This window comes from Lithobates pipiens, unplaced genomic scaffold (assembly GCF_037356315.1).
Source record: "Lithobates pipiens isolate NorthernLeopardFrog02 unplaced genomic scaffold, aLitPip1_a1.2 Scaffold_18, whole genome shotgun sequence".
Lineage (NCBI taxonomy): Eukaryota > Metazoa > Chordata > Amphibia > Anura > Ranidae > Lithobates > Lithobates pipiens.
The window spans coordinates 618,244,246-618,259,897 of record NW_027507758.1 but is presented as its reverse complement, the minus strand read 5'-3'; the positions used below and the strand labels follow the sequence as shown (position 1 = coordinate 618,259,897).

The following is a 15,652-nucleotide window of genomic DNA, read 5'->3' as shown; positions in this document are numbered from 1 at the left end:
CATTCACATTTATGTTACAGGTACAGACAGAGGAATGTATTTAGTGTTAATGACCCACCTGTGCTGATCTCTGTAGGAGTGTCCTCCTCTATAAATGTCCCCGTTATTCCATCCTCCTCCATAGACTGCTGATCATCCCTCACATACCTCTCTTCTTCTTCTGTTTTAACCTCAACTTTAGAACCTTTCAGTTCTCCACTCTGAATATATAATAAAAATGACACCAATGGTAACAATGCAGATAATGTACAGATCCTAATGATACTATCAGTGATTGTTCCTCATCTACCTGATGATGGTGAGGGATGGTGTGACCTTCCTGTGTGGAATCCCGGGAATACAGAGGACGGGGACATCTCTCTGGTGGGTTTCTGTAGCTGGATGACTCCACCATGGTGTCCTGGTATAGATCATTGTGCCCTTTTGGAAACTCTGACTCCTCTTTTACCCCAGCCTCATCGTCCTCCTCTTTTATCTCTTCTTTAATATTGACTTGTGTGGAATCCCGGGAATACAGAGGACGGGGACATCTCTCTGGTGGGTTCCTGGTATTAGGTGGCTCCATCATATCCTTGTGTCCTTCTGAAAACTCCTCCATCACTCCATACTCCTCATCCTCCTCCTTATACTCTTCTTTAACTACAATATTATCATTCCCGAGGTTTCCACTCTGAAATATATAATAAAACATTGATTGTGACAAACATATTGTGTATAGATCATAACTACCTGTATTTGTTCCTCATTTACCTGATGATGGTGGGGGATGGTGTGATCTTCCTGTGTGGAGTCCCGGGAATACAGAGGACGGGGACATCTCTCTGGTGGGTTTCTGTAACTGGATGACTCCACCATGGTGTCCTGGTACAGATCTTTGCGTCCTTTTAGAGACTCCTTCATCACCCCATCCTCATCATCCTCCTCTTTTATCTCTTCTTTAACCTCAACATTAGAATCTCTCAGGTTTCCACTCTGAATATATATAACAAAAATGACATCAATGGAAACAATGCAGATAATGTACAGATCCTAATGATACTATCAGAGATTGTTCCTCATCTACCTGATGATGGTGAGGGATGGTGTGATCTTCCTGTGTGGAATCCCGGGAATACAGAGGACGGGGACATCTCTCTGGTGAGTTCCCATTACTAGATCCATCTGTAGGAAACACACACACTGACTGAATACATTGTTTCTATGTGTTTATCAGATGATGGGGGATCTAGATGAACCCTCCGTAATGCTCTCTCCTTGACTGATTACAGGTAGGTTGATTTACTAAAGGCAAATAAACTGTGGACTGCAAGTGCACTTCATGTGCATTTGCTATAGATCTGAGGGGAAGTTTTGAAATGAGGGGAAGCTCTGCTGATTTCTATCATCCAATCAAGCACAAGCAAATATGCAGTTTTTTTATTTTATTTGCATGTGACCGAGTATTCTTTGCAAAGTGAAGCTTTACCTCATTTACTAAGCTCTGGAGAAAATGCACTTGCAGTGCTCACTATATTTGCTCTTGGTAAATCACCCCCATTGTTTCTATGTGTTTATCAGATGATGGGGGATCTAGGTGGAGCCTCCGTACTGCTCTCTCCTTTTACAATAAAGTCTCCTCTTACCCGGTGATGTGAGGGGCGGCTGATTCTCCATCCTCATTGGTGCCGTCATTTGATCTATACAGGTCTTCTTGTAGACGCAAAACTCTGGGAAATGAAAGTAAGAATCATTTGGATGGTGTTGGTCACAAAATAATAGGATGTGGATGTGAGGGGGGGTAACAGGAAGGTTGCTGTACATTTAAGAACTTCTGTCCTCATTGGAACTGTTTGGTATTTGCTACATTTTCGAGAACCCGGGACTCTCATGGACTGCTAGATCAGAAATTCTCTTTTTTTCTGTTGCCTTTGAATTTTGGCCAGAGTTGGCGGCTAATCAGGATAATTGCCAGAACTTTGTCTGCGGGGCTCCAATCCCCAGCAGCCTGCTGCCTGACAGGCTTGATGTCACTATCACTCTCTGCAGTAAGAGATGGGATTGGATAGCAGGAGGATGGGGCTTGTGGGGGGCTAGTAGAGTAGAGAGCTGTGGGGGAGAAATCTCTTCTCTTCCCTCCAATGGCGGCTCAGTGTGGGTAGGAGAAGGACAGCGGGGAGGGGGAGGGGGAGGGGTGTGGTTATCAAGTATACTGCAATATTCTACAGAGTGACAATGGTTTATGGTGTTCTGAATTCCAGCACTGGGCACTGCCAAAGCCTGTGTCATTGGAAAGTATTGGTCTTGTCTAAGGTCCATACTCCTGACCCCTGCACTCCATCATTGTGTTGGCTGCCTGTGTAGTGTAATAATTACCCTCTCTAGGCCATGTATGGTCATGGTCTTGTCTATGCTCCATACTCCTGACTAGAGCTGCATGATTCTGGGAAAAATGAGAATCACGATTCTTTTGCTTAGAATGAAGATCACGATTCTCAAAAAACTGTTTTATTTGAAAAATGTACAATCTCTGAGGACATTAGGTTATCAGAGCTTTGTTAGTTTAATGTTGTCCATTGATGTTTGCAGATATAGTAATGAATTTGCCTCGGTACAGAATAGATCTGCACATTTTATCCAAACACTTATTTATTTGGCAGCGCCGTGGCATGGTTACACTGGCTGCTGATTTATGCAGGACCAGATGTCAATCTGTTTTTGAAAAACACTTCCACTTTCCTAAATGTGTTTTTATTTAATCCGTGTGTGTAAAGATGTCCTGATGACTCAATAATGGCGTTGCAATCCCTCTGGAGGCTTGTCCTATCTAGGTTACCTTCACGGGAATACTTAATCTGTGATCTTGCCTGTCTTTTATTACTGCTACTGTGTATAGCAGTGCGTACTCACACTGCTGTTTCTCGGCCACTGTACCCGCCCACAACCAGGCAGCGGCACGCCACATCTCCAGCTCCAATGACTGACGTCAGTTCCGGTGGCTGACGTCAGTTACGTGGAACCGGCGGGGCTAAAAGAAAATCGCGGGTCACCCAGAACTTAGATCGCGTGGGGGGGGTGAATCGAGATTGCGATCGTTTCGCTATCAATCGCGCACCTCTACTCCTGACCCCTGCACTCCATCATTGTGTTGGCTGATTACCCATTTGCTGCCTGTGTAGTGTAATAATTGCCCTTTGTAGGCCATGTATGGTCACTGTCTTGTCTATTAATTATCCGTGCTGTTCTATTAGAGGAACATTTTACTAGAATTTAAGTCCCAAATTAAGAGAATGTTCCGGCCCCGTAAGTGGGGAAATGTTCTGCCCCTGAAGGGATTAACCTAGGTTTCGACACTATATATGTGTGTATCATCATCTGCTGGAGATAAATGACATCACAGTGACTATGGATGAAGAGGACGGACATGACGGGGGGGTTACTGGGTGTAAATAAAAAATAAGATCTTATTACCTCCTCTGCAGCCACTTCCAGCAATGTCTCCTCTCTACTGCCTCCCGACTCGCCTCTCACCCGCAACTTCCTGTCTGTACCTGACATCACTTCCTGTTGTCTTCCATAGAGCTGTCCTGACGTTAGCAGAAGTGAGATCAACACCATGTGGTGCTCAAAGGAACTGCAGCCTCAGGAAACATCTCATAGTGCAGGGGTGGCCAACCAGTGGCACAAGGGCCACATGTGGCCCGCGGAGCCCTTTGATGTGGCCCGTTACCTCCTGCTCTGGAATGGCAGGTTAGCAAGCCCAGATCGCAGGTTGCCAACCCATCATACCACAGCATCGGTGTTGTGAATGAAGCTGGTGATAGAGGAAGAAAACAGCTGCAGAGCAGAGCCCATAAGCCGATGCTTCCTATACAGCGCCAGCTTTTGCCACAGGCAGAGTCTATGGCAAAGTTCAGTTAACCCACAGCACTACCCTGCACCCGCGGTGAGGGTAATCATCAGTGTGAAAGCAGTTTAGGCCCTTTTCACACGATCGGCCCTACCCAATCGGACCCTTAATTCACCTCTACAGAGCAGCAGATGTAAACAGAATTTTGTCCGTTTACTCCCGCCTGCCTCCAATCCGGTCCTAAAAATCTGATAAAAAAAAAATAGAAGGGAGTTCGCCCCCTTCCATCTGGGTGGATCGGATCAGAGGGCCTATAGAGTAGCCGTGACCTGTCATCCGCCCACTCCTCTCATTGTAGCCCGTGACTGGTTACCAAGTTGCTTAAGTGGCCCTCGCTCTTGAAAAGTTTGGGCACCCCTGTCATAGTATGAACACGGTCTTGTGCTGTGTGTGTGTATGCATAGCTTCCAACTGTCCCTGATTTGGAGCAATGTCCCTATGTCCCTCTTTCCTCCTCATTTGTCCCTCATTTTGGTCTGACCTATGTAGTTGTATATAAAATGCACTATTTTCCTTTCAAAAAGTGTTTTCCAGAGCTAAATCTTTGATCCAAATCCTAAATTGCTGCATTTGTAAATTTGAAAAGCCAATATAAAGGAATAATAGTGGTAAAAAAAAAAACATTTGTGGGTTTAACTAATCTTTTTTGGGGGGTTAATTCTCCTTTAAGGGGTTCTTGGGGGGGGGGCGTGTCCTACAGGCTTTTACTAGTAGGTATCCCTCATTCCCATCTCAAAAAGTTGGGAGGAATGTGTATGTACTGTATATCCTTATAAATGGGGTCATCTCCACTCCCACCAAGGGGATAGAAATATATTACTGACTAGTACAGCCTTTCTCAGCCAGGGTTCATCCAGGTTTCTAGGGGTTCCTTAAAGGGGTTGTGAAGGAATATGTATATTATCCTAGAGCCACTATGACTATTTTAGGACCAGTATCCATTTTGTCAGTATGCATATAGTCAACATAACTTGTTTAATCTTAGCAATTCACCTACGCAGGCTCCCTTGAAGCTATTTCTCAGAGGCTAGCTTGTTCCCTTTTGTTATGTGACTTCTGAGAAATAGATACCGTTGTGCTGTAAATAGGCAAGGTTGATATGACCTGTACGTCTGAATCAGAATTGTTTGCATCACTGTGGAAGGTCCTATGATGCACATGGGACCAGGGCCGTCTTTAATATTGATTGGACCCTTGGCAAAACTTTTCTTGCCCCCACCCCATCCCCATGCAGTTTTTCTCTCCACCTGCTCTGAGACATACAATAAATAGTAGCTAGACTCAAGATCAGTTTACTGAATCAGATCAGGCAGCTATTCTGATTGGTTGCCAGAGGTTACAGTGTATCGTAACCACTCAATGACTGGTTGCTAGAGGTTACAGCACACATTACCGCTCACTGATTATTTGCTAGAGGTTACTTTGGGCACATGATTTCTGCTTGTTGATTGCTTGCTAGAGATTACTTTGGATATGACCTCAGGGGGACATGATATACATATCAATGCTGCCGGCCGCCCCTATTTACATATCAATGCCGCCTCTATTTACATATAAATGCCGGTAATGTACATGTAAACACAGGGTCTGCTGATGAGTCATCTTTACACAACAATAGGGCAGAGCTGGGCAGCATTAGTAGCAGCATTTCACACTGAGATATTGGGACACCGCACAAGACTAAAACCTCAAGGGACGAGGGAATTTAAACCAGGATAGTTGGCAAGTATGAGGCAGCTGCTTTGGGCCCCACAACAATGACAGGGCCCAGGGCAGCTGCCCCTTTTGCCCTGCCTTAAAAACGGCCCAGCATGGGACGTAGTGGTATGACCATTTTCCTCAATATAAGCAAGAGACAAATTAAAGCTTATCAGATTACTGTGAGCAACCACAGCACTGTCTAGGCACTGTGTCACGTGTCACGTTTCTTAAAGCCCCATACACACTATCAGATTTTCTGCTGATTTTTTTCTTCAGATTTACCAAAACCATGTAGTGGAAGGGCCTGCCTGATTGCATACACATTGAAACTCCTAAAGGTTTGACCTTGTATTATATGCTTTTGGTAAATCTGAAGGAAAAAATCAGCAGAACATCTGATAGTGTGTATGGGGCTTTAGAGTACTCTCCAGGCCTGTTGGAATAGGATGAAGGGAAGTCAGACCCCGGTCTATCATCATTTAACCCTTATAACTGGCGTAGTCGGCAGGATGACCCTGGCGTTGATTCGGTGACTAGAAATATTTTCTTTTCCTTGCCGTAATCAGACGTTCAGTGTCATCTTAAGGAAAGAACACAAAGGGGAAATTATAAGTACAGACTTATAAAGAAAAGTTCTTAGAGAACTTATAAAGAGAATCCTTGGGAAGGACTCAGGAAAAAGAGATCTTGGGAAGATCACTATAATTAAAAGGTATACCTATATATAAAAAGAGAAATAAAATATTGGGTGGTCTGACAGAACTAAGTCTTATATCGGAATTATTGCTTTAGGGCTTATTAGTGATTAGCTTCTGCTGACTTATTTATCTGTATAGAGTTGAATAAGAATTTTTAGAGTTTATAAGGAACCCTGGGTTGGTGAGTATCCAGGTTAATTTTTTTTATGTACTAACAAATGTCTCAGAAGTGTCTCAATTGTATTATTGGTTTGTTATTCTGTTATATTGGTTCTCGGACATGTCTTGTAGCCAGTGTGCTGGGAGGTTATCATCTTAAACTAGGAAAGGGACCCTTATTTAGAGAAGGCACAAGATTTTAAGTTTTAAGATATAATATACATAATAGTTTTGTGTTCCAAGAAGGTCTGACAGTGAGGGGAGTAATATAAGGAATAAGTATTATTCACAGAAGGGGGGAATCTTATCAGGTCTGTCCCAGGTCTTTGATACATTGTGACATCAGGGACGTTTTAAAATAATTAAAATATGGGTAGAGCATTAAAGTGGTTGTAAACCCTTACAACACACTTTGACCTACAGGTAAGCCTAGATTAAGGCTTACCTGTAGGTCCAAGAAATATCTCTTAAACCTACACAGTTTAGAAGATATTTGCCGAAAGACAGGCACCGCTGTCTACGGCGCGCAGGCGCACTCAGCGCGCGGCGGTCAATGCCGCTATGCCGCGAGTGGCGGCTCCCATGCGCATGCGCGGGAGTGACGTCATCGCGGCTTTGCCGAATGACAGCAGGGGAGCAGCGAGATCCACCGAGAAGATGGATGCGCCGGACTACAGGGGACAGCGGTGACTTCGCTGGCTCCTGTGTCAGGTAAGTGACACATAATGGACTACTATGCGATGCATAGTAGTCCATTATGCTTTACCTTTGCAGGGAATGAAAGAGGAAGTAAACTCATCAGGGTTTACTTCCTCTTTAATAACACTTTGTTAAGGTAATACACAAAATGGTGAGGCTAACTTTTGATCAAAACATGCTATTTGAATAATCCTTTTTGCTATTGACATCTCGTGCAAATGGGGAAGCCATGTGAAAAATGTGGACATTTTGCTTTTTGCCAACAGGGTTCAAGTGCTAATAACTCACTAACTGTAATAGATAGTGGGGAATTGTTTGCAGCATTAGTACTACAGCAATTGAAAGTACTGTTTGAACCTGTTGGCACTCTACCAAAACATTTGAAATATAAATAAAAATAGTTTGGTAATAAAAATAAGAAAAGTAATAACGTACAAAGCTTGCTTATGATAAAGGGAACCTCTGGCCATATGGAGTGCTTATTGGCATTTTGCCAAGAGAGAAGAAAATAAAAAAATGGGTTCTAGGATAACTAAACCAATTCCTCCCTCCAGAACCCCGAGAGACATACAAGTGTTATGTAGCCTGAGTCTGTGGGACAGATTATGTGTACATTAATCCATGGGTAGATAATTTGGCTGGTTGGACCGGAGCCATGGGTAGCTGTGACCCCTTCTCCAGGGAAGGACAGAACGATACCTTCCATATGGACATGGTAAAGGGCTTATGTCTGGGAGACAAGAAAGCCTTTCCATACTTCTCAGGTGATCCCACCTGGGACATGGATTATATGCAAAAAGGGGGGGAGAATTGGTTGACTTATGCGCCCTATTGGTATGATAGGTCAGATAAAAAGGCGAGAAGGAACCACCCCAATCCCAGAAACAGAGGCTCCCAATAGCATCCTATGGAAATTAGAGAGTGTGCAATTTAAAAGGTGTGTATCGCAAGGTGATACAATGAACAAACCAGCAGTAATGTGCCAATGTCCCGATATTGATTACGAGAAAAAGGGTACTAATGTTTTGTGGACTTTAAGAGGCACATAGGTACTATATCTAAAAGGTTATAAAGATTTTTTATTTGATATTCACAAATTAGCAAAAATTCAACAATTGCATGTACAAAACCAAATATATATATATATATATAAAATTAGTACTAATTTTGAGCTATTGGGACAACTAAAACCCGGAACCACACACCTGACATTACTCCTGGGACAAGACCCAACATACTTTGAATCTACCTCCTATATTCATTGCTGGAATTAATGGCTTTGTATTGTATTTGTGTATTTTATATTCAATTATGAGCTTTATTGGAGAATGTTAGTGGTAAGGCAGTGTGGGCCCAATTAGTACAAATTTTTTAAATAATTATTTTTTGGGGTTTTGTACATGCAATTGTTGAATTTTTGCTAATTTGTGAATATCAAATAAAAAATCTTTATTACTTTTTAGATATAGTACCTATGTGCCTCTTAAAGTCCACAAAACATTAGTACCCTTTTTCTTATACCCTATAGCATCCTAGCCCAACCATTGTCCACGATGGGTTTAACAGAGTCATGGGATGGTGGATTTAAGGGTTAAATCAACCTTCTCTATGCCTGTACCATGCGCCCCGCCCCCCCCCCCTTACATTCCACAACCAGATCAAGAGCTGCACGAAAGAATGAAAGACCTCATCACATGAGGACACACAGCAAATATCACAGCAAATAACTGATTTCTGCAAGACACTGACAGCGAAGGTGAATGCTGCAGGATGTTTTGGTAAGACATGTGCATTTCGTTTAGTTCCGAATTGAAATTTGGACAAATTTTCATTATTCGGACATTCGGATGCATCCGAATTACCATGCTAACGAATTCAACCATATTCGGACAAAATTCGAATCAAATTCGAAAAATGACATTTTGCGACCCGAATTTGGGGCCACTTGTAGCTAGAAACCCCAAATTTGGTATGCAAACACAGTAGCACTAGCGTTACAACATCTCCAAATTTGGGGTTTTCTAGCACCAAGTGACCCTGAGATACATGGCCCTAAAGTTGGGTCGCAAAAATATTTTCGAATACAGTTGAAATAGTTTAGAATGCGGTTGAAATCATTTCGAATCCGGTAGAAATATTTTCGAATTTGGTTGAAATATTTTAGAATGTGACTGATTTTTTCGAATTCGGTAGAAAATGAAACTAAATCCGAAAACTAATTTAACGAATATAACTAAACGAAATTAATTAACAAATTAAAAGGAAACGAAACTAAACAAATTTTTTTCCTTTTGCACATGTCTAGTTTTGAGATTCCTAAACAAACACCAGTGCAGACACGTTATCGAAATGATCTCAGGTAATCAAAGGGGAAACTTTTATAAAAAGAGAGGAGGGGGATACAGAGGGAGGGGGCAAGATCAAATAGGGGGTTACACACAGAGACAACCAAGAGGATGGCTTACAGCCAATAGTTGAGGATTTCTTAAAGAAAGGGAATCTTAAAGGGAAATTGTCTCGCCCTACAGTACTCCCGTTAACCCAGTAAAGAAGGCAAATGGTCAGGTACTATAGGTTTGTACAAGACCTAAGGTCCATCAATAGCCTAGTGGTACCGATTGCCCCAATAGTGCCTGACGTGTCATCAATATTTACCGCCGTACCACCCGATGCGGAGTATTTTACTGTGATTGATTTATTGAATGCATTTTATATTTCCGTCCCTGTGGATGAGGAGACACAACCCATCTTTGCATTTCAATTTTTAAACCAGACCTTAACCTGGTGTAGAATGCGTCAGGGCTTTGTGGATTCACCAGTAGTGTTTTCCATCATTTTGAAAACCACTCTTCAAATACCATTTGAATTTGAACCACACCTGAATTTGGTTCATCCCTGCTGCAATATGTGGATTACATCCTCATATGCAGTCCTTCAAAGGAGGCCAGTGTCTGTGACTCAGTAAGTCTTCTGCAATAGTGATGGACGAACTTCCGACGGGACGTTTCGCGAAAGCGAAATGCGAACGGACCCAAACGTTCGCGAAACCGAACGTTCGCCGCGGGCCCCATTGACTTCAATGGGAGGCGAACTTTGCAAACCTTCATGTCGAATTTGCGGCCACGTGGTAATTATTAGGGGGTAAAACGTAGTCCCACCATCTGGACAATGACATAATACATGTATGAGGTGAATTTGGGATCGATAACTACAAGCATTTTTATTTTATTTGGGAAATTGTTCTAACAATTCAGGACTATGGAGCTAATGAAGGCAATGGAGGAGAGGGAAGGTCAGGGACCAGGGTAGGCAAAGAAGAGGGTGCAGGAGATGATCACCAGCAGCGTGACATACCGGAATGACACATGCACCGTGATAGAGGCATCTGACAGCAGCACCGTAATACAGAGCACTGACAGCAGCACCGTGACATACAGCGCTGACAGCAGCACCGTGACATACAGCGCTGACAGCAGCACCGTGACATACAGCGCTGACAGCAGCACCGTGACATACAGCGCTGACAGCAGCACCGTGACATACAGCGCTGACAGCAGCACCGTGACATACAGCGCTGACAGCAGCACCGTGACATACAGCGCTGACAGCAGCACCGTGACATACAGCGCTGACAGCAGCACCGTGACATACAGCGCTGACAGCAGCACCGTGACATACAGCACTGACAGCAGCACCGTAAGCAGCCCCAGGAGGAAGTCAGCACAGCACAGGGATGGTGTGATCCCCTCATAATAAGAACCCCCAGGAGGAAGTCAGCACAGCACAGGGATAGTGTGATCCCTTCATAATAAGAACCCCCAGGAGGAAGTCAGCACAGCACAGGGATATCATAAGCAGCCCCAGTAGAAATATGACACCGCTCAACCTCTTCAAAGAGGAGGGTAGGGGCATATAGTACGGTGTGCTTTTTTGGGTCAAGGAAGTGAGCCAAATGAATTAAGAAGGTCTGTGTGCTTGATTAAAAAAATAGTTTATAGACATATACATGGTCTACTGGTCACATGTGTTGAATTCCTCCGAGATCCATGCCTCATTCATTTTTAGAAATGTGAGGTAGTTAACACTGTGGTGAGCTAGGCGAGTACGCTTATCGGTCACAATCCCCCCTGCTGCGCTGAACGTCCTTTCGGACAGGACACTGGATGAGGGGCAAGCCAACAGTTCGATTGCAAATTGGGCAAGCTCTGGCCAGAGGTCAAGCCTGCCCACCCAGTAGTCTAGGGGTTCATCACTCCTCAGAGCGTCCACATCGGCCGTTAACCCAATGTAGTCGGACACCTGACGGTCTAGGCGTTCCCTGATGCTGGATCCGGATGACACCTGTCGATGGGTCGGCTGAAAGAATGACCTCATATCCGAAGTCACCAACACATCTTCAAACCGGCCTCTTCTTGCAGGCGCTGTTGGATTGGTACCCGCAAATCCTTCTCTGGGAGTGGGAATTGCTCCTCTGCCAGCGCACGCAAAAGCAGAATGCAGCATTTCTCGAAGCAAGGCCTGGAAGTGCTGCATTCTGACAGCCCTCTGCGACGGCGGTAACATTTCCGCCATTTTGTGTTTGTACCGGGGGTCTAAGTACGTTGCCACCCAGTACTGGTCCTTGACCCTCATGCTTTTTATACGGGGGTCCCTATTAAAACACTGGAGCATGAAGGCCCCCATTTGCACTAAAGTGGAAGCGGTGTGGTGGCCTGGCTCCTGCTCATCATCCAGGATAATGTCGTCCTCTTCATTCTCCTCTCCCCATCCTCGCACAACAGGGATCCCAGAAAGGTTTAAAGCATGCTCTTCTTGCTCCTGCTCATCCGCCCCGGCACCATCCTCCTCTGACTCCTCATCAGACTCCTGTTGTTGACTTGTCTCAGATAGAGTAGCCCCCCCTGGGAATTCATCCAGCATTGCGACTTCCTCATCTTCCCGCTCCTGCTCCTCCACAGCCTGATCAATGACACGACGCAATGCACGCTCCAGAAAGAAGGCATAAGGTACCATGTCACTGATGGCGCCATGGCTGCGACTGACCAGTTTGGTGATCTCCTCAAATGGCCGCAGAAGTCTGCATGTGTCGCGCATGAGCAGCCACTGGCGCGGTGAAAAAAAACCCAGCTCCCCAGAACCGTTTCTTTCGCAGAGTTCATACAGGTAGACGTTAACTGCACGTTTCTGCTGGAGCAGCCTATCAAGCATATAGAAGGTTGAGTTCCATCGCGTCGGGCAATCGCAAATAAGACGTCTGACCGGCAGATGGTGTCGCCGCTGAATGTCAGCAAGGCGAGCCATGGCCGTGTAAGATCTTCTGAAATGGGCCGAGATTTTCCTTGCCTGCCGCAAGATGTCCTGGACCCCAGGGTATTTGACAAGGAATCGCTGCACGACCAAGTTTAAGACGTGTGCCATGCACGGCACGTGCGTGATTTTGCCCTGTTTCAATGCGCTAAGCAGATTGGCACCGTTGTCACACACCACTTTACCAACTGTCAAATTGAGCGGTGTTAGCCACTCATCTGCCTGTGAACGCAAAGCTGAAAGGAGTGCCGGGCCAGTGTGGCTCTTTGCTTCCAGGCACAACAGACGCAGCACGGCATGGCAACGTCTCACCTGGCATGTGGAATAGGTTCTGGGGAGCTTGGGCGGTGCAGTGGAAGAGACGCTAGCAGCGGAAAAGGAGGAGGCAGCTGAGGAGGAGAGGGAGGAGGATGGAGTAGGAGGAGGAGAAGAAGAGTCAGGCCTGCATGCAATCCGTGGCGGTAAAACCAAATCTACACGGGTGCCACGGGTTACATGCTTGACGGCCGTCAGAAGGTTCACCCAGTGGGCAGTAAAACTGATATACCTTCCCTGCCCGTGTTTGCTAGACCACGTGTCTGTGGTCAGATGTATCTTGGCACCGACACTGTGTGCCAGAGATACATTCACTTGCCGCTGAACATGGCCATATAGCTCTGGGATGCCCTTCTCTGAGAAATACTTCCTTCCTGGGACCTTCCATTGTGGTGTTCCAATGGCCACAAATTTGCGAAAGGCCTCCGAGTCCACCAGTTTATATGGCAGTAGTTGGCGGGCTATGAGTTCTGACAAGCCAGCCGCCAACCGTTGGGCAAGAGGGTTATCCGGCGTCATCATTTTTTTACGCTCAAACATTAGGCCCACGGAAGCCTGCCTTTTTGCAGAAAAATGTGAGCTTGGCGTGATGGAAGGTGGAGTGGAGGACAATTGTGAGGAGAGAGGAGAAGGAGAAGTAGAAGACGAGGCTGGACGGTGAGAGCCTGCAGTGTGGCTTTGTGTGTTCCGTTGCTCCCACTGGGCTCGGTGATGGCTGCTCATGTGCCTTCTTAAGGCGGTCGTCCCTAGGTGAGTATTGGGCTTACCGCGACTAACGCGTTGACTGCAAAGATTGCAGATGGCAACGCTATTGTCAGCAGCGGACACGTTAAAAAAAGCCCACACTGCGGAGCCATGTGCCGGTGTCCTGGGAGCGCCAGATGTGACCGTACATGGTCGATGACTCGCTCCTGATACATTTGCAGTCTGCTTTGTCCCTGCTGTGCAATGTAAGTCATTGCTGCTTCTCCTCCCTATCTGCTGGTCCATATCTCCCTCTGAACTCCCCTCCTCTTCCTCTCTTGTGGGCACCCACGTGACATCACTAGACACGTCATCATCAACGTCACCTTCCCCACCGCTATAAGTAGAGATCTCGGAGTAGGCAGCAACACCGGGGACCAACCTCCTCCTTGGGCTGATCTGGGTACTGGCGTCAGACTGCTGAGTAGCGCTTGTTGCTACCTCCTCTTCCTGATCCAATACCAAGAGTGGCTGCGCATCAGAAATGTCCTCTTGATATGGATCGGAAAATAATTCCAGTGACTCAAGCGGAAGGTATGTGGTGGTGGTGGTGGTGGTCGTGTTGTTGGTGGTAGTGTCTTTGGGGGTGCACATAGCAGAGAGTGAAGAAGAGGGTGCAGATCGAGAGGATGAGGAGGGTGCAGAAGAGTAAGGCTGAGCGAGCCACTCAACCAAGTCTGGTGCATCCTTTAAAGTAATTGAACGCACCTTCTGCAACTTCCCACTTTGGCTCAAGCCTGTTGCTCCTGCCCTACCCCTACCACCCCTGCGGAAGGGCCTGCCTCTTCCTCTGCCTGTCATTTTTTAAATGACCCTGTGACAAAACTCTTAGTCCCTATACCGATGAAGGACTGCTGCAGTATAGGGCAGCGGTCAGCAGTGGTGCACGTCAACCCTATCTATTGTGGACCGATAGCGGTCCTTACAGAACAGCAGACTGTACCGCACTCAAGCCTATGTACCGTAGCACCCTATACCAAGTTACCAGTCCTTATAAGAACTTTTGTGGACCAAGCAGGTTGTGTATTAGTGTTTAGCAGACTGTACGTCAGTCCCTATACCGCTGAAGGACTGCTGCAGTATAGGGCAGCGGTCAGCAGTGGTGCACGTCAACCCTATCTATTGTGGACCGATAGCGGTCCTTACAGAACAGCAGACTGTACCGCACTCAAGCCTATGTACCGTAGCACCCTATACCAAGTTACCAGTCCTTATAAGAACTTTTGTGGAACAAGCAGGTTGTGTGTTAGTGATTAGCAGACTGTACGTCAGTCCCTATACCGCTGAAGGACTGCTGCAGTATAGGTGAGCGGTCAGCAGTGGTGCACGTCAACCCTATCTATTGTGGACCTATAGCGGTCCTTACAGAACAGCAGACTGTACCGCACTCAAGCCTATGTACCGTAGCACCCTATACCAAGTTACCAGTCCTTATAAGAACTTTTGTGGACCAAGCAGGTTGTGTATTAGTGTTTAGCAGACTGTACGTCAGTCCCTATACCGCTGAAGGACTGCTGCAGTATAGGGCAGCGGTCAGCAGTGGTGCACGTCAACCCTATCTATTGTGGACCGATAGCGGTCCTTACAGAACAGCAGACTGTACCGCACTCAAGCCTATGTACCGTAGCACCCTATACCAAGTTACCAGTCCTTATAAGAACTTTTGTGGACCAAGCAGGTTGTGTATTAGTGTTTAGCAGACTGTACGTCAGTCCCTATACCGCTGAAGGACTGCTGCAGTATAGGGCAGCGGTCAGCAGTGGTGCACGTCAACCCTATCTATTGTGGACCGATAGCGGTCCTTACAGAACAGCAGACTGTACCGCACTCAAGCCTATGTACCGTAGCACCCTATACCAAGTTACCAGTCCTTATAAGAACTTTTGTGGACCAAGCAGGTTGTGTATTAGTGTTTAGCAGACTGTACGTCAGTCCCTATACCGCTGAAGGACTGCTGCAGTATAGGGCAGCGGTCAGCAGTGGTGCACGTCAACCCTATCTATTGTGGACCGATAGCGGTCCTTACAGAACAGCAGACTGTACCGCACTCAAGCCTATGTACCGTAGCACCCTATACCAAGTTACCAGTCCTTATAAGAACTTTTGTGGAACAAGCAGGTTGTGTGTTAGTGATTAGCAGACT

The 15,652-nt window shown here is 45.9% G+C and overlaps 1 protein-coding gene across 1 annotated transcript in view; it reads right to left on the bottom strand.

The window, feature by feature from the left end:
- Positions 1–15,652, bottom strand: part of LOC143986844 (uncharacterized) — a 247,655-nt gene that overhangs the window by 8,273 nt on the left and 223,730 nt on the right. The window contains 5 exon segments of the mRNA XM_077485252.1: positions 59–200; positions 290–670; positions 751–972; positions 1,064–1,161; positions 1,623–1,706. Of these exon segments, the coding sequence (XP_077341378.1) occupies positions 59–200; positions 290–670; positions 751–972; positions 1,064–1,161; positions 1,623–1,706 (927 nt within the window).